The following is an 18557-nucleotide window of genomic DNA, read 5'->3' as shown; positions in this document are numbered from 1 at the left end:
TGAATAGAAACAACTTCACTAGACTGAGATGGGGGGAGGCACTGTAGGTCTCAGGAAGGAGGAGCGACAAACACAGAAATGGACTGGCCGTGAGGGGCAAGGGAGCAAACGCCTCTGTTGCTGGACAGTCTAGAGCACAGGCCAGAAATGATCTTGTTCACCCACAACCATGCCTGGCACTATGAGTAAAATGAAAATCCAGGTGTGTAGTTTGCACAGTTAATAACCAGCTAAATGTTTTTTTCTATTGAAAAAACAAAATAAGGTACGTTAATTTGGGGGGGCACCTGAGTAGCTTAGTTGGTTAAGTGTCAGACTCTTGATTTCTGCTCAGGTCATGATCTTAGGGTCATGAGTGCGAGCCTCTGTTGGGCTCCCCACTCAGCAGGGAGCCTGCTTGAGATTCTCTCCCCCACTTCGTGTGCATTCTCTCCTTAAAAAATAAAGATACACTAATTTTTATTTAATAATATAATGAAGAGGGATCCCTGGGTGGTGCAGCGGTTTGGTGCCTGCCTTTGGCCCAGGGCGTGATCCTGGAGACCTGGGATCAAATCCCACGTCGGGTTCCCGATGCATGGAGCCTGCTTCTCCCTCTGCCTGTGTCTCTGCCTCTCTCTCTCTCTCTCCCTGTGTGACTATCATAAATAAATAAAAATTTAAAAAATAATAATAATAATACAATGAAGAGTTCAAAATAAATGAAAACCAGATGTTTGATGAAAAGGGAAATGCCTGGGAAGGAGTTGGAAGTGGAATAATGTGACTGTGCTGTTTGCATGTTGCTTGGACTGTGAGCTCCTTGCAGGTAAGGACTGCATTGTCTGTGTGTCTGCAGAGCCTGGGAGCATACTTTCAAGTGGGGCAGGAGTGCGTGGGGGGCAGGGAGCAGGTGTGCACGGGGCAGGTGTGCGGAGCCTGCACAAGCAAGGCTGGAGCATGCTGGGGACAGCAGGGAGTGAGTTCTGTGCTATGGAGAGCAAGAATCTTGGGGATGAGAGGCGTGGTCAGTTTTGAGCAACAAGAGAAGGAAGTTACTGTCCTTGCAGATGCCCTTGTGACCATGATCCAGGCCTTCTTTGTCATTAGCCAGGGTTACTAATTAATTGGGAGTTGAGCGTGTGGTAACAGAACAAAGTGGGCAGGAACTCAGGTGAAGGCACCGGCCCAGCAGGTCATAGTCTGGTGGCCAGGAGGGTGGCGCCCACTCCTGGCTCTGCTCAGCCCCCTGCAGCTCTGGGCCAAGCAGACCCTGGTGGAACTAGATGTATTGTGGATATACGAGACCTTAGTCCAAACACCTTGGTTATTTTTCTGCATTTATATAGTTGGCTTTCCTTTTTGGATTTTTTTTTTATTTTTTTATTTTTTCCTTTTTGGAATTTTAATTTTGAACTTAGATGTTTAAGAACTTGCAAAATATATTGAATTTTCAGACAAAGCACAGTTCTCTATGATTATAATAGTTTTCGAAATTTTTTAAGGTCAGTTTCCTCTTAGATCCTGTTTTAATCTAGAGTTTTCAGTTCTGTGGATTTTTGGTCCTCGGGTCATGAGAATTCAGACTTTTAAGAACCAGTCTCCCGTGTTGCACAGGGAGGGAAGACCTCTGCTCTCTAAGAGCACAGCCGGGAGAGAGCTGTGGTTTTGCTGTGTTCCAGAGGACAGAGGTTCTCCGGGGGCCACACGCACGGTTTTCTCATCATTTGCTCAGGCTGCGGGGCGTGTTCGGAATCCCACACACTCAGAGTAACGTATGGCACCACAAACTCATGACCGTAGCTTAAATAGCTCAGTATTTTTGGTAACTATCATAGGAAATGAAAAGGTACTCCTATCCTATTTAAAGATAACTGCGATTTAAAAAACCTCATGTGTATTTTCAACTCCAGTTTGAGCGTGTATTTGATGCCCTGATGAAAGAACTGTCACCTTTAACCTTGGAATTTTTAGGTTAAAGGGGAAAGCGGTGTTCTGGGGCTCGAGGCTATCGGGCAGGAAAGTTACTTAACACAGACCTGTAGCGAGCAGCAGGACTCTGTGCAGGGTCAGGGCCTGTACTTGGTGTCGGGGAAACAGGCCTCGCTTCTTTGGAAAATCGCCTCAAAGAACCAAAGAACCGATGGGCACAGAGCCTGGTCTTCCCAGTGATGCCGCCGTGCTGACCTTGGGCCAGGAGAGCTGCCGGCACCTGCCCCTCAGCTTCCCTTGGGGACCTCCCGGTGCAGCTCCTGAGAGGAAGTGCATTTCCGAAAACTGATGCTCTGGGAGGGAAGAAAAGTCACCGAAGGTCTCTGTGTGGCATACACCGCCCCCTGGCTCTGTTTGCTAGCCGTGTCCATGCGTTCCCAGTTTCTTTTTTCTTTTTTTAAAGATTTTATTTATTCATGAGAGAGACAGAGAGAGAAAGGCAGAGGCACAGGCAGAGGGAGAAGCAGGCTCCCTGCGGGGAGCCCGACCCGGGAATCGATCCCAGGCCTCCAGGATCACGCCCTGGGCTGAAGACAGGCCCTAAACCGCAGCGCCACCAGGGATCCCATCATTCCCACTTTCCAGACGAGGCAGGAGCATGAGTGTCCGGTTCAGTGAGGTGTGTGAGGCAACCCGCAGGGAAGGGGCTGAGCGCCCGAGGGGAGCGCAGTGCATGGCTCACCCAGACAACACCCAGCACCCACCACGGTAGAGTCTCATCCCTTCTGAAAACTTTGTCCTGAGGATTGTGCTCTTACCGCCAACCAGTGACCGAGGGCCGATGGCCCTGGCAAAGCGCACTCCTCTCAGGCGCCATCAGTACCCCCTTCCTTTCCCCTGAACTCGCCACCTGGCGGGAAGCCGAGTGCGTGGACACATCCCTGCCACCCCTCACCCGCCGTCCGCTCACCGTGTCCTCCGACAACAGCAGCCGAGAATTTCTCGGGTCTGATTGAAGCCCTTCCATGGCCTCATTTCATCCATGGGAGTTCTGCGTGTTTTTGGACAGATGCTCAGAGGAGCCAGCTCCGCCCGGGCGCCACATGAGTGTACGTGACTGCGGGTGGCCTGAACCCGGCCCCACTGGCTAGCAGTGCTGGCCCCAACACGTCCTGCCCTCCTGCCCCCTGCCCCCGTCCCCTATCCCCTCTCCCTCCGTCCCCTCTCCCCCCCTTCCTCTGCCCCCCTGCCCATTTCCCTATCTGTAAGGTCCCTCCTGGTGACTCGTTTTAAGTTGATTCCTACGGAAAGATCCATCTCTCAGTTAACATCACACCCTAAGGTACTGGGGATACCGTGGATTAGGATTTCAGCATGCGCCTGGAGGACGCAGTTCGTCCCAGAACCTAAGCCCCGACCGCTGTGTGGGCCACGCCCCTTCCTAGCAGCCAAGGTGCTGGGCTGCCTCTTGTCCACCTGCTGGAAGAGTCCTTGTAGGTCCGTCTGCTGCGCAGAATGATGCCAGACACTGACACTCTGTGGTCACCCAAGCTCGGGGATTCTCCCCTCTGCCAGCCAGGGCCTGCTTCAGGATTGGAGGGTCGCTGTGGGCGTGCAGGTGTGGCCGTGGGGATGCGGGGTGGCAGTGTGGACACGGGTGTTCCCAGCTCCTTCCCGGCTCCTTCCCAGCTCTGCCCTGTCCCCCTCACTCCTGCTGATTCTGAGCTGACGGGCAGAGGGTCTGGGGGAGGAAAGCCAGTTGCAGGAAGGCTGGGACTACATGTGGCGTTGGCACACATGCGGTTCCCCCAAGTGATTCCTGGGGTTCCTACAGCAGGAGCTTCCCCCCTGCCCACCCAGCGCCCTGGTGTTGGGGATTGGCTCCCTGCTGGTCACCCGTGCAGAGCTATGTCCTGAGGCTGCAGACTTGGTGCGGGAAACACGTGCCTCTGCCATCTGCAGATGCAGCGTCGGACCCCTCCGAACGGCTTGTCAGGCCCCCGTCACTGGTGGTGTCCATTTCTTGTCACGTCCAGGGGCTCCGCATCCTGCTGCAACCTGAGGGCAGCCTCCTCTGTCCTCTGCAGACCCTCTCCAGGTACAGACCCTTTGTGCCTTGACAGTGGCTGCGAGCTTCTCGGTGACAGCACAGTGTCAGGTGTTTGCACGAGTCAGCATTTGCATCGACTGTGAAGGACCACAAGGAGTCCAGTAAACACCGGGGACCGTCCTCGGCATAATTTTCCCTTCGTGATGACAACTTTTAAGTGTTACCCTCGGCCACCCTCATGCACTGTGGCATCGACTCCTTTCCCCTCGCCACCTGTTCCATCCCCCATGACTTAGGAAACCTGTACCTGTGGACCACCCCTGCCCTGCCTCCCGCACCTGCACAGCACTGGTCCCCCAGGGATCCAACCCTCGGGGCCCAGACAAGGACACTGATCTTGGGCACTTCCCAGGATTGCCGTGGACGCATTTATACCTCGTGACACTGTTTGATACAGAACTTGCCTGTTTGGTCAATTTATAGAAATGTTCAGCTGCTTGTTTCTCTAACACACTGGGATTTTCCTAGTTGGATGAACCCACTCCAGCTCCCTACCTCACCCCTGTGGCTCCGTCCAGTGTCTCTGACAAAGGGCAGGAAGCTCACGAGTGGGCTGCCACCAGAAGCTGGACATGTTTGTTGTTTTACTCTGCGAAGCCCTCTGTTCTGAAGATGTGACATGAACACTGGTCCTTTGCTGTATTTAATTCCACTATAATAGCATTCGTGCACGACTTCTTCAAACAAAGGGGAATATTTCCACTCTAAGTGTATTACTTATCTCTACATGGAGAGCATTCAGAGTAGTTCATTTTTATCGTTTGTATCCTCTACTTGGAATAACTGTAATTTATTGGTCTCTATAGTACAAAAGTTTTCATTTGGCCTTTATTAAAAATTACATAAGACTCTGTGGGTGAGACCACACAGCAGGGACCCAGAGTTGAGAAAATGTGCTAGGAGTTGGAATGGTAAAAGCTGAGAGGCAAATAAGCAGCACCATTAAAATCAGCCTGTACAGTTAAACTGGAAAAAAAAAAAGTATTGTAAGTCTTCCAAGAAAAAGTCCAAAGTGACTAGAAGACGGGATGGGGATGTTGGTATAGGATGCAATGATTGCGGGTGCGGTACAGCACTGTGGGGGCCGAGACACCCTGGGGAAGGGGAAGGCGGGCGGGGTCACTCCTTCACCCAGAGGTACGGCGTCCCCAGGTGGCAGATGGGAGCAGGAAGCCTGCAGTAAGCTCGGAGCCTCAAGACAAATGCAGGAATCCATTCAATCCCAGTAAAAAGACCGAATGAGGGCAGCCCGGGTGGCTCAGCGGTTTAGCGCCGACTTCAGCCCAGGGCGTGATCCTGGAGACCGATGCTCGGGTCCCCCATCGGGCTCCCTGCATGGAGCCTGCTTCTCCCTCTGCCTGTGTCTCTCGTGATTAAATAAACAAAATCTTAAAAAAAAAAAAAAAAAAGACCGAATGATAGCAGGACTTCAGTCCGTGGACAGCACATACTACAACAACTGGGGCTCCTGTGGGCTTCCAGGGAGGTCCCGTGAGAGGCAAACAGGCGTAGTTAGAACCACAGCACAGTTCACGTATACACATGTCTAGCACCAAGGCTTTTTCTGAATGGGAAACAAGCTTTCTTTTTTTTTTTTAATAAATTTTTGTTTATTTATGATAGTCACAGAGAGAGAGAGAGGCAGAGACACAGGCAGAGGGAGAAGCAGGCCCCATGCACCGGGAGCCCGACGTGGGATTCGATCCCGGGTCTCCAGGATCGCGCCCTGGGCCAAAGGCAGGCGCCAAACCGCTGCGCCACCCAGGGATCCCAGAAACCAGCTTTCTTGTTTGGCATTTCGGGGAGTAGTGACATGATGAGTACCTGCTCCTTTCCATGAGACCCCCATGTCAGGTGTGAACCGAGTTGCTGGTTCAGGTGTTGGATTTCTGAAGCCTTCAGAACCAGGTTTAGTAGAAGTGTCCCCCCTAATGATGGGAAATTCTTCCCAAGCAGCCACACTGGGCACCAGCATGTGGCATCCTATCAAGCGATAGCCTTCACCTCCCAAAGCAGTGTGGGCTCCTCCCCACATCCCACATGGGGGGTTAAGGCACGGCTGCTGGGAACAAGGTAGCTAGAAACCGCATTTTTAAAATCCTTCCCCCTTCCACCCACCAGTCCCATCCTCCACTCACCTGATCCTTGGGACAGGACATAGGTATGAGGTTCAGACAGCATCAGTTTAAGACACAGTTCTTGTCCTGAAGGAACTCTGCCCTCGGGGGTCTTATTTCCTATCTTCACCAAGTTCTTAGCTTCACAGGCAGGCAGGCGGGATCCCACACAGTCGTTCATGGTCTGAGATACTGGCTGCCACGATGGGCTGGCTGGTGGTGGGCTCGGGATCTTCCATGCTGTTCCACCTGTCTGACCAGGAAGGCCACAAAGAGTGGGTACTAATTCCCTGAGTCACTGTTCAGGGGTAACATTTCTTGGATATTCCTGCAGATAATGTCACCTTTGTGACCTCCAACTATACGAGCCAGTCCACCACCAGCTCCACCAGCTCCACGAAACCACTGACCACGCCACTATCTCCTGTCTCCAAGACGGCCACAGCTACAGCCAGAATCACAACAGCTGAGGTCTCGGCCAACAGGATCTCTACCAGCTCAGGTTCCCAGAACACAACCCAGGCAACGCTGGCCACGGAGACCATCACCCACAACAGTTCAGCCACAGCCCTTTCTTTATCAGTAACAAGTACGTATCAAAGCTGCCCTGTTTCTGTACTGAAAATAGGTGTCAAATGCCACATTTCTATTTTCCTGTTGTGCAAAAAATAGAAATGTGGACAGTGGTGTCATATTACACAATCCGTGGCATCAATCCTGGTGGTCTTGTTCTTGTAGAAAAATGAGTTTCTGATTTAATCAGGTCCATGAGGACTGTAAGGGATGTGCTTTGAAAATGTGTCCTGCTTGGAACTCCTGGTCCCTCGCCACAGACCAGAATTAGGCAGCCTCATCCACTGGGCTCTAAACCCCAATCACCAATTCATGGAGGTTTTACTTCCTTTCTGCTTCCAGTGGTATCAGAACCTGAACATTAACTTTGAACATATTAAGAGTTCAGCTAGTGACTGCACATATCAACAGAAAGAGCAGACTTCACAGTTTCCTCTGTTTTTGTAGGTTTCTCTCCATTGTTTTATTAATATGGTTTATGTTCTGAAATCAACTGTAATGTCTCCAGGGCTGTTGATGTGATAAAGCCAAAATAGTTTGAATCCCCTATTTATTCAAAAGGAGAAATTTCAGTTAGAACCATTCATTCAGACTGGATCCATGGTGCCAACACCTACTGTTAGGCCTGAACTCTCCCAGGACCAACAAGGAAACAAATTCCCCAAATCCTGCGGCCTCGGAGGCTGTAGTCAAAGGTTGGGGTCCAGCAGCAGAAAGACCCTGAGATACTAAGGGGCAACCCTGGGGGCGGTGGGGGGCTGAGATGTGGGCCTGCAGGTCCTGGGCAGGGGGATCAGACCCGGGGTTGGGGGTGGGGAGAGGACCTGCAGGTCCTGGGGGGGGGGGGGGGTCAGCCCTAGGGGCAGGGAGAAGACCTGCAGGTCCTGGAGGGGTCAGCCCTGGGGTGGGGAGACCTGCAGGTAGGTCCTGGGGGGGGCGGTCAGCCCTGGGATTGGGGGGAAAGAAGACCTGCAGGTGCTGGGGGTGGTCAGCCCTGGGCACAGGAGAGAAGTGCTGGATGGGCTAAGGGACCCAGAGCTCAGCAGTCACCCAGTGCAAAGCAGGCTTTTGGCTTTCTTAGAAATTCAGATTGGCAGCTTATTATGATAATGTTGAAAAGCAACTAAAGCATATTTTTTGTTCCAGTCACACCAACTATTAATTCTAAAGGAAATCCAGGATCAAAATTTGATACTGGCAGCTTTCTTGGCGGTATTGTGTTGACACTGGGTGTCCTGTCGATTCTTTACATCGGATGCAGAATGTATTATTCAAGAAGAGGCATTCGATACAGAACCATGTGAGTTTTGCTGGCCAGCACTGGTTATTTCTGTTTTTCCTTAAATACCACAACAAAATGCCAGAACAGGGCCACAGGTTTATGAATTACATTCCCATTAATCCTCAGTGCCCAACATTACCTGCAAATACAAACAATGCCCATGCCTGTGAAAGTGCTGCACTGACTCATGTCCCTTTCACGTACCTCCAGCCGTAATCAGCACCTGTTCAGGAGGCTGTGGAGCTGGTACTTCCGGCACTTGTCGGGAGCACGGAGGTAAATCCTGGGTAGGAACATGGATTTACAGAAATTCTTCTGCAGTCTCATTTTCTCTGATAACTCATTGTATCAAATATCCTATCTATCCAACAAGGCCCCTTTGTAGGCCTGTAGGTCCTGTGCTGTTTGCAGGGGTCACCCCTAGCTTTTAGTCCTCAGAGGCCTTTGGGGGTTTTGACTCTTACTGGAGCACAAGAGCCAGTTTATTCTTTTGATTGTTGAGGTGTTGTAGGGTGACTCCTGTCCAGAGGACACACATGTGTGTCCCACATGGACCTGACATGTCAAGTGCATTTGAGCTGATTTAACAAACTGAAACAGAACAGGTTCCTTGACCACAGAAGTCACTAAGGCTTGGATATGTTGCTGCACATTGAGTTTCCAGAAGGGAACACAGCATGAAAGTATTTCTCAAATTTTTCATTAAACTGCGAAACTTTAATAAACTCACTTTCAAAGAATATCAAGGTTTTGCCAAACTAAAAGCATATTCAGAAACATTCTTTAGATCATGAAGGAAACAGACTAGAGTCAACTTGTTTTTTTGTTTTTGTTTTTGCTTTTTTAAAAAAAGATTTTATTTATTCATGAGAGGGAGACAGAGAGAGAGAGAGAGAGAGAGAGAGAGAGAGAGAGAGAGGCAGAGACACAGGCAGAGGGAGAAGCAGGCTCCATGCAGGGAGCTCAATGTGGGACTCGGTCCCCGGTCTCCAGGATCACACCCTGGGCTGAAGACGGCGCTAAACCGCTGAGCCACCCGGGCTGCCCCTCAACTTGTTTTTGATACACTTCTGTGCTTCTAGAAATATTTATAGTGTGCTTTTGGTAAATTTCACCAGTTGAGCAGAAGGGAGGTTTGATCAGTGTATTTTCATAGTTAATCAGTTTTCATTGATGTAAATGAGGCTGTGAAATAGTGAAGCAGTTCCATTGTTTTCATTTTAGCTTGCCTTCACTACAGAGCATGCTGTCCTGTGTGTGCCTGTGGCATCCTGCTGCCTTCCCCCGGCTTCAGGGGCCCAGCAGCAACCCCTCGGCAAAGGGCGGCGGACCTAGGGGACCTAGGCCCCCACAGGCCCAGTACATGTGGCTCTTCCTGTTCCCCACATTTTAGCACATCTGAAGTTAGGATGTATCTTAGTCTGTGAGCTGAAAAAACAGTGTTGCAGTTTATTTGGCCGTTTTTTCTTACTGCATCTGAAAGCCAGTAGTTGCTTTGAAGTTGTGAGGTTCCTATGCAGGGCAGTATTTGATGTCTGGTGGTGAGCACTACCAGGTTACGCGGGGGCAGGCGGGGAGGGTCTGTGGGTGCAGGGATGCTGCTGACTCCGCACGGGACCTACCTTGGCCCCTTAGCTTCTGGTCCCTGTGAGATGAGCTGATTAGATGAGACAGGCAGAGTCAACAGCACAGCACCTCATACATAGTCTGTGTTTGAGGAGTTGTGGGTGTGTGATTTAGCACAGCCACTAAGAGGCCAAGCAGAGGCTGCCTGAATCCTTAACCATATAGTAAACCAGGCACTTAAGATTTTACAGAAAGAAATGACAATGTGGATTCTAGGGCCTGACGTTATTTATTTAAAAATAAGAACCCAGGGATCCCTGGGTGGTGCAGCGGTTTGGCGCCTGCCTTTGGCCCAGGGTGCGATCCTGGAGACCCAGGATCAAATCCCACGTCGGGCTCCCGGTGCATGGAGCCTGCTTCTCCCTCTGCCTGTGTCTCTGCCTCTCTCTCTCTCTCTCTGTGTGACTATCATAAATAAATAAAAATTAAAAAAACAAACAAAAAAAAAGAACCCAAACTGTTTTGACATAAATACAAAACAAAGTAATTTTAACTTTTGATATATTACAGTGATGAACATGACGCCATCATCTAAGGAAGTCAAGGACCAATGGAAGAAGATTGATACAGCCCTGTCAATTAATTTCAGTTATTAGGCCATGCATATAATATACAATGTGCTGTATAAACATGTAGAGATTCCTCCTGGTTACTAAAGGTAAAACAGGTTTGGTTTGGGTTTTTTAAAGGAGTATTTGGAACATATAGTTAATACAATGGTTATAGTCACTTTTAAAAAATACACAGTAAGACAAGGCCTGCCCTTTCCTTATATGGCACTGGTCACAGCGGGGGAGTAATTGGCAGACGTGGTCCCTGATGGGCGCTGTGCCATCCCAGCATACAAATAAGGGCCTCAGGATGGTAACAGAAATGCCACACAGCAAAAATTATAGGAGTTAACCAGCTCGCAAGCATAACTTTAAAGCTTTGTACCTGGTGCACTGCCCCCAGGCCCCAATCAAACTAGAAATGATATCTGGGCTTTGCCCTACTAGGGAGAGCCTGAACTGTCAATGATAGTTAATCTAAGTATTTTTTCCTCTGTGTATTTCAGTAAATTGCAGCACTGAACAGTGTTTTAAAGATTTAGTTAGGTTATCGCTGCTGTGAGACTAGCGTCACTACTGGAAATTGCTTTATTTCATATGGAACAGTTATTTTCTGTTTAGTGAATATTTTTAAGAGGTGTAAAGCTTTCTGTTCCTAGAATCGCTTAATGTCCTGTAAACTTCCCTAACGTAGGCTCCTCCTGTGATTTCCAAACCCACCCCACAAGCTAAGGCCATGCCAGTCCGTCCAGGGGCCATAGGGCGGCACTACCTACACGACCCCTCGGGCTCCCACCTACATGACCAAATGCTGCATTTTTGTGCGCTGTTGATTTTACTCAGATTTGGGGAAATAGCATTTTTATACTAAAAAAACTTTGGATTAAATTTTTAAAACTTTTTAAGATAAGCTTTTATTATTCTTCAGGCCACTCGTCTCCTGGGGGCGGGCATGTGGCTATATTATGGTAGCAGAGAAAGCACCGTGTTGTAGGGACCCCAGGGCCAGTCAATGTAGTTCCTGTTACAAACAGCCAAAACTCGGTCATGTTTGGCAAAAAAAAATGGTATTTAGTCCGACTGTATGACCATCTGAGAGAGTGTTTCTATCTTAGTAAATTTCTGCTAATCCAGAAATACACTAAAATGTCCTAATGTCCCTCATCTGCACTGAAAAGTATTTAAATGTGACTTGTGATCAGCTTTTGTGTTTCAGAGGATGCTAGGAATTTTTATGTAAAAGCAGCACTTCTGCTCACTGTGCATTACGGCCTAGTCTGCTGAGGACCAGGTGATGCCGCAGGCCTGAGATGTGTATTGTAGAGGGAATCCAAGAAAGCCTGGGTGGGTGGAGTTAGTAACAGACCACATACTTGCCTGGTCAGGACCCCACCATTTCTATTTCTTTGCAAAATGATGTGTATGGGGGGGGGGGGTGTTTCAATTTTACCTTTTTCATCTCCTGTGTTCTTTGTGCTTCTCGGCTTGAGGTCCATTAGAACAACGTAGGCAGGCCTGATTTTGAGCACTCGGAAGATAGGAAACCACTTCATGTCCCTGAATGCCTTTTCTGTGGCGTGAAGACTGTCTTCTCTGTGTGGCGCTGCATTGCTCACTTCCCAGGCCAACCACTGCTCCCCCTAGTGCACATTTCACAGGCATAAACTCATACCCTTGTCCTGTTCACTTCGGCAAATACTTGCTTTTGTTTGCATTGAGAAATGTATTCACTTGAAGATACATTAGATACATTAGTCCAATCCAGGACTTTAGATAATCCAAAACATGAATATTCCCATTCAGATAAATGAGAGTTGACAATATACTAGTGAGAATTTTGTATTTTTAAGGAGAAAAATTTAAAGCAAATTCTTTTAACTCTTTTTTCCTTTTATTATAATGACCAGCTTTTGGTATTTCATTGTCACTGAGATCTATTTTTAGAATAAAATTTTGTTCTTCATCTAAGAGTTTTGTGTGTGTGGTTTTGCTTCATTTCTTCAAACTCAAGAGAAATGAAAAACCCCAAATAAAGAGGCATATTTTAGGGGTAACACGACACTAGTTAAGTGTGGTTGGCTGGACCAGCGGTACCACCGGGAAACCTGGTGGAAGAGGAAATTCATCAGCGCCACTCTAGACCTTCTGAATCAGTGTTTCTATGATCCTACCTGGGGGTCCTTCAGAACATCACACCCCTTCTTTATTCTATTGGGTAGAATTATACAAATATCAGCCACAAATGCCTCAAAGCACAGACCAGCACAGTAACATGCTGAGGGCTCTCTCCCAAGCCCGCAGCCCCCCAGCATGGTCTGGCCCCCTGGGAACCTATGACAGAGCAGCAGGAGACTTGCAAGAAGCAGCTCTCGGTCTGAAGACATCAGACGGATGCTCTACCTGCAGTGCCCAAGCTGTTGTCCAACCAGCACCTCTGCTCGCCTACAGAAGCACAGGCAGCAGTGCTCTCTGTGCAGGGAACCAGCTGTAGGTCTGCCTCGTTCTGATCTAGAAAAGAACCTCACCACCACAATCTGGCCAGAGCTGAGAAAAGCCCTAAAAGAAAGAGACACATGAGGAACCTACAACCTACCAGGAATGAATCCAGAAGGAATAGAAAATCTCGGGCAGTCTGTGGGCGCTCAGCGGTTTAGTGCCACCTTCGGCCCCGGGCGTGATTCTGGAGACAGGGGATCGAGTCTCACGTGGGCTCCCGGCATGGAGCCTGCTCCTCCCTCTATCTGGGTCTCTGCCTCTCTCTCTGTCTCTCTCATGAATAAATAAATAAAATCTTTAAAAAAAAAAATCTCAACAGACCAATTAGGAGTAAGGAGATTAAATCACTTGTCAAAAATCTCCCCATAAAGAAAAGCTCAGGACCAGATGACTTCATTGGTAAATTTAACCAAAGAAAATTAATGCTAATCCTTCCCAAACTCTTCCAACAAATAAAGGAAGGAACACTCTCCCAGTTTTGTTTTGTTTTTTTAAAGTGACCTCTACACCCAACATGGGGCTTGAACTCATGACATCAAGAGTCGGACGCTCTACTGACTGAGCCAGCCAGGGCATTCCCCCACCCCTGAAACCATTTTTAAAAGCCAGCATTACACTAATGTACACTACACCAAAGCCAGAAAAGGACACCACAGAAAACTAGAAGGTAAAGTCCCTGATGAATATAAACTCAAACATTTTTTCTACTACCAGAATTCCGCCCAAAGGATCACTCACCATGCTCACCAGGGATTTATCCCTGGGATGCAGAGATGGTTTGACATAGGCAGATAAGTGTGATGCACAACACTTGCAGACTGCAACCATGAAGTTTAGGTTCTTTCAGAAGAAAGAAAAGCATTTGACAAAATTCAACACCCGTATTTGATTTAAGGTTTTACCATGAGAACAGAAGGGATGTCCTTCTGTACAGTAAAGTCCACATAGGAATGGCCTATAGCCGTCATCAGGAGTCAGTGATGGCAGGGGCAGGAGGGAGGCAGAGGGTACCACTCCACACAGCATGAGAAAGCCTAGCCAGTTAACGAGGTAAACAGCATCAGAACTGGAACAGAGGAAGTAAATTTTTTATTCGCACACAACATGTTTTCATAAACAGAAAATCCTAACAACTCCACCAAAACCTTTTAGAGCTAATGGATACACTCAGGAAAGTTGCAAGATACAAAATCAACATTCCAAGAGCAGCAGTATTTCTATATACTGACAACAAAGTTCCTGAAAAATAGACAATCCTATTTACGGCAGCATCAAAAACATTAATACTTTGATTAAATTTAATCAAAGAACTGAAAGATCTCTGCTGAAAATCACAAGATACTGATGATAGACACTGAAGACATAAATGGAAAGATAGCCTGTGTTCATGGAATGGTACAGTTCATACTAGCAGAGCCCGTAATCTGTGGTCCTCTTAAACCTGGTGCCCGATGATATGGAACAGTTCATGGAGGAGATGAGAGAGCTAAGGAGGAAAATTAGGGAGCTTCAGTTGAGGTACAGTTTGCGCATTCTTATAGGGGATCCCCCTCACCATGACCATCATGATGAGTTTTGCCTTATGCCTTGAATGCTGAGGTTAGTAATAATAAACTCCCTGCCTCCCAAAGTTGCATTTTCTTTATGTACCCTTTACTGTGAATCTGTGATGTTCTGTCATTTTTCTGATTGGAGAATTCATATGACTTAGTCTGAAAGTTTTTCTGTCAGCGGGGGAGTTTCACCAACTTGCATGGAAAGATGTTTAGTACATAGTGTGAAGGTAATAAAGCAGTTTAAAAACAAACAAACAAACAAACAAACAAAAAAAAAAACCCTGTTGCCCATCCTACCTTTCCAAACTTGTTTCCCATTATTCACCTTCTTTTTCCAAAAATGCTTCATGCATTTTTGTCTTCATATTTCTCACTCTGGAAAATACTTCCCAATATCTCTGTTCTCCAACTCTGCATACTCTAATCCTATTTAATTTTCAATACCCAATTGTAGACACATAGAACAGTGGAAGAGAATAGAGAACCCAGAAATGGATACTTAACTCTATGGTCAACTCTTCAACAAAGCAGGAAAGAATATCCGGTGGAAAAAAGGACAGTCTATCCAATACGTGCTGTAAGGAAAATTGGACAGCCACATGCAGAAGAATGAAACTGGACCACTCTCTTACACCAGACACAAAGGTAAACTCAAAATGAATGAAAGATCTAAATGTAAGACAGGAATCCATCAAAATCCTAGAGAAGAACACAGGTAACAACCTCTTTGACCTTGGCCGCAGCAACTTCTTACTAGTCACATCTCCAGAGACAAGAGAAACAAAGGCAAAAAATGAACTGTTGGGACTTCATCAAGATAAAAAGTTTCTGCACAGCAAACAGTCAACAAAACTAAAAGGCAACCTACAGAATGGGAGAAGATATTTGCAGACATCACTCATCATCAAGGAAATACAAATCAAAACCACCATGAGATCCTACCTCACACCAGTAAGAATGGCTGAAATTAACACCATAAGAAACCACAAATGTTGGAGAGGATGTGGAGAAGGGGGAACCCTCTGGCACTGTTGGTGGGAATGTGAACTGGTGCAGCCACTCTGGGATTCCTCAGAAAGTTAAAAACAGAGCTACTCCAGGCACCTGGGTAGCTGTCGGTTAAGTGTCCAACTCAGATCATGATCTCAGAGTCATGAGATCAAGTCTCACGTTGGGCTGTGGGCTCCATGCTCAAGCAGTCAGTGTACTTGAAGATTTCTCTCCCTCTCCCACTACCCCTTGCCCTGCTCACACACACTCATAAATAAATAAATCTTTTTAAAAAAATAAGTAGAACTATCCCATAATCCAGCAACTGCACGAATAGGTTTTGACCTGAAGGATACAAAAATACTGATTCAAAGAATACCTGCACCCCAATGTTTATAGCAGCAATATCCACAATAGCCAAGATATGGAAGCAGCCCAAGTATCCACTGATATATGAATGGGTAAAGAAGAGGTGGTGTATATACAATGGGATATTACTCAGCATTAAAAATGAAATCTTGCCATTTGCAACAACATGGGTGGAGCTGGAGCTATAGAATACTATCCTAAGTGAAATAAGTCAGAGAAAGACAAACACCATGATTTCACTCATTTAGGAAACAAAATAAATGAGCAAAGAGAAGAAAAAAAAGACAAACCAAGAACAGAATCTGAACTACAGAGAACACACTGAAGTCACCAGAGGGGAGGTGTAGGTGGGGATGGGGGAAACGAGATGGGGATGAAGGAGCACACCTGTCAAGATGAGCACCAGGTGATGTAGGGAAGCGCTGAATCACTATATTGCATACATACCTGAAAGTATTATCACACTGTATGTTAGCAGGAGTTTTAAATAACTGACTACTTACTTTTATTACATTATTTGAACAATCCACACAGCACTTAACCTGAGCTTCTACTATGGCTTGGATTAAAATCTGCCTCTCAGAGCTTCAGTATTCCATATCATGCTTTACCTTCTAAGACTTCTGCTTGCTCTGACAATGATTATTTTTTTGCACCTCCTATGCCATCCCAAACCCTTCACTAATTAATCCCCATACCTGCCTTCATGCTTTTTCACCTTTAGTGTCTGTAAAATATACCCTAATTGCTCCAAATTCTGCTATAGTATGAGTTATATTCACAACAGCCTCAAAATGGAAAAGTTTCCTCAAAAGACAGAGATTCTGGTGGAAACACAGACTGTCTGGACCCATCTCGAATGTGGCAGAGATTATATACCAGATTAGGACAGAGAAGAATCTTTAGTTTCCTTATAATTTTGGAATAGCTATTATGATTTCTGGTTTTATAGAAAAATCATTGGGTATTTACCTATGGACTTGGAAATAAGATCTTCAAGGCCTACAGTCAAGTGACAAAGCACCTGGCCTGTGCACACGCATGTGGGATACACTGGCACGCACAGAATACGTGGTGGATTAGCAGGGATTACCACAGGGCAGATTCAAAATCCTGGTGGGGAGAAACAGGATTTCAACATCTCACTTTATATACTTACCCTGGATCTTCTACGTGTCCTAATTCTACCTGGCCTTTAAAAAACAGCAAAAACAGCAACACATGCTCAGACTCCGTTGCAGCTACTTGGGGATCGGACCCCTGGCCCTGCCATTAGCACAGCCCCGGAGAGAACAGACATGCTTGTGTGCAGTCCCTGGTCAGGTCCCACTTCACCTTGTGACCAACAGATGGGAGACACTGACTCTCAGAGAAAAGCTAGGGGGGCAAGGTTGTAAGGGCTTGCTGGAAGCCTTAGGACTTGGAGGGGAGTCCCTGGGTCTGGGATCCCGGGCTCTCACTGAACATGTGGAGCAGCACCACCATGTGGCTTAGGAGATGCTGCCCACTGCCCTTTATTGCCACCGCTGCAGAGGACTCAAAGCTCCAAGGATTCGCAGCTGGAGACCTGTCTGGACACCGTTATCACAGAGAGACCACAGGATCTAGCATACAGATCAGCTGTTGTCATGGTTTTCCCATCTCTAAGCTAATCACACACATCCCAGCACACCAACTAGACAGCGTGATCCATGGTGGGTTTGTGGGGCCCAATAAATAACACCCATGTTACCCAAGTTCAGGACCAGTAAGGGATGAAAGCAGTCACCACACACAGATGAAAACATCACCTTTACTACTGATGAAGATGTCTGACAATGACAGACGTGGAAGTCCGAACACCAAACCCCAGAAGGAAACCTCCTCCTTGGTGACTGAGCCCCAAGGAGGCCGCAATCACAGAGCAGAGCAGACTGCAGGCACACCGATCCCACGGGAACACCAGGGGCAAGACGTGGCTTAACGAATCTCACACCAACCCATCTACCTCCCAAAAGCACCGGGACCGTAAGTGCTGGAGAGATGAGAAGTCTGCAATGGAAGAAACTCCGAGGAGAATACGTGTCCTCCTCCCCTGTCCAGTTCTTCCTGAACTGTTACTAGTCACCAGTGGTTCTTACATAGGACGGTGGAGCTCCGAGGGTCCTGGACACTCTGGGGGTCCTAACCACTCACATGGGTTGTCTGCCACTCTCACAGGTGTGCAAACACAGGAGCGCAGTCACTGTGGACAACACGGCCTGCGTCCGTGTGCTGGGCTCACGGGGCCAGCAGCCACAGCCGCCCTGCCCTCCAGCACGTTGGAGTGGAGATGCGGTCACTTAAACCTGGCCCCCGAGCAGCCGTCGCTTTCATCCTATGGGACGAGATGGGAAGCACATCCAGGTACTTCTGCTACAGACCCAACTGCATTGCTGACGAGCTGCCTTTTTCCCAACAAAGCATATTTACTTTGGGGAAAAAAAGAAAAAAAAACACTGGCAGCTATAAGTGGCATTTTCTCCGAGTGAGATGAAAACGAACAGTGTTCGTAGTTGATGGTAAAAATCAAATTTCTAAGCAAAAATTAAAATCCTATAGAAGCTGTATTCTGTGAGCTTGAGAACGTCCCAATCCTTAAATTTGCCCTGATGATACTAATGTGGACATTCATAGATGTGACTTTTTTAAGATTTTATTTTATTTATTCATGAGAGGCAGAGAGAGGTGCAAAGACACAGACAGAGGGAGAAGCAGGCCCCGTGCAGGGAGCCTGACGTGAGACTCGATCCTGGGTCTCCAGGATCACACCCCGGGCTGAAGGCGGCGCTAAATTGCTGGGCCACCGGGGCTGCCCTAGCTGTGACTTTTTGACAATGAGTCATGAAATGTGCCAACATGAGACATCTGCACAACTCAGTAAACGAGTGTTTTACAAATGACTAATGCTTAAGGGGTCGTGCCCATACGTGGGTTAAAGATCCATTCAAAGTGCAA

The 18557-nt window shown here is 47.4% G+C and overlaps 1 protein-coding gene across 1 annotated transcript in view; it reads left to right on the top strand.

Moving 5' to 3' along the window:
* The window catches only part of TMEM123 (transmembrane protein 123), a 60042-nt gene extending 47904 nt beyond the window's left edge, over window positions 1-12138 (top strand). The window contains exons 3-5 of the mRNA XM_055304758.1: window positions 6473-6727; window positions 7858-8011; window positions 10130-12138. Coding sequence (XP_055160733.1) covers window positions 6473-6727; window positions 7858-8011; window positions 10130-10154 — 434 coding nt within the window. The 3' untranslated portion in view covers window positions 10155-12138. The remainder of the gene's footprint in view (window positions 1-6472; window positions 6728-7857; window positions 8012-10129) is intronic.
* The last annotated feature ends 6419 nt before the right edge of the window (window positions 12139-18557 follow it).

The sequence above is a fragment of the Nyctereutes procyonoides genome, unplaced genomic scaffold, assembly GCF_905146905.1.
Source record: "Nyctereutes procyonoides isolate TBG_1078 unplaced genomic scaffold, NYPRO_anot_genome, whole genome shotgun sequence".
Classification (NCBI taxonomy): Eukaryota; Metazoa; Chordata; class Mammalia; order Carnivora; family Canidae; genus Nyctereutes; species Nyctereutes procyonoides.
This window is presented reverse-complemented; position numbering and strand designations above follow the sequence as displayed.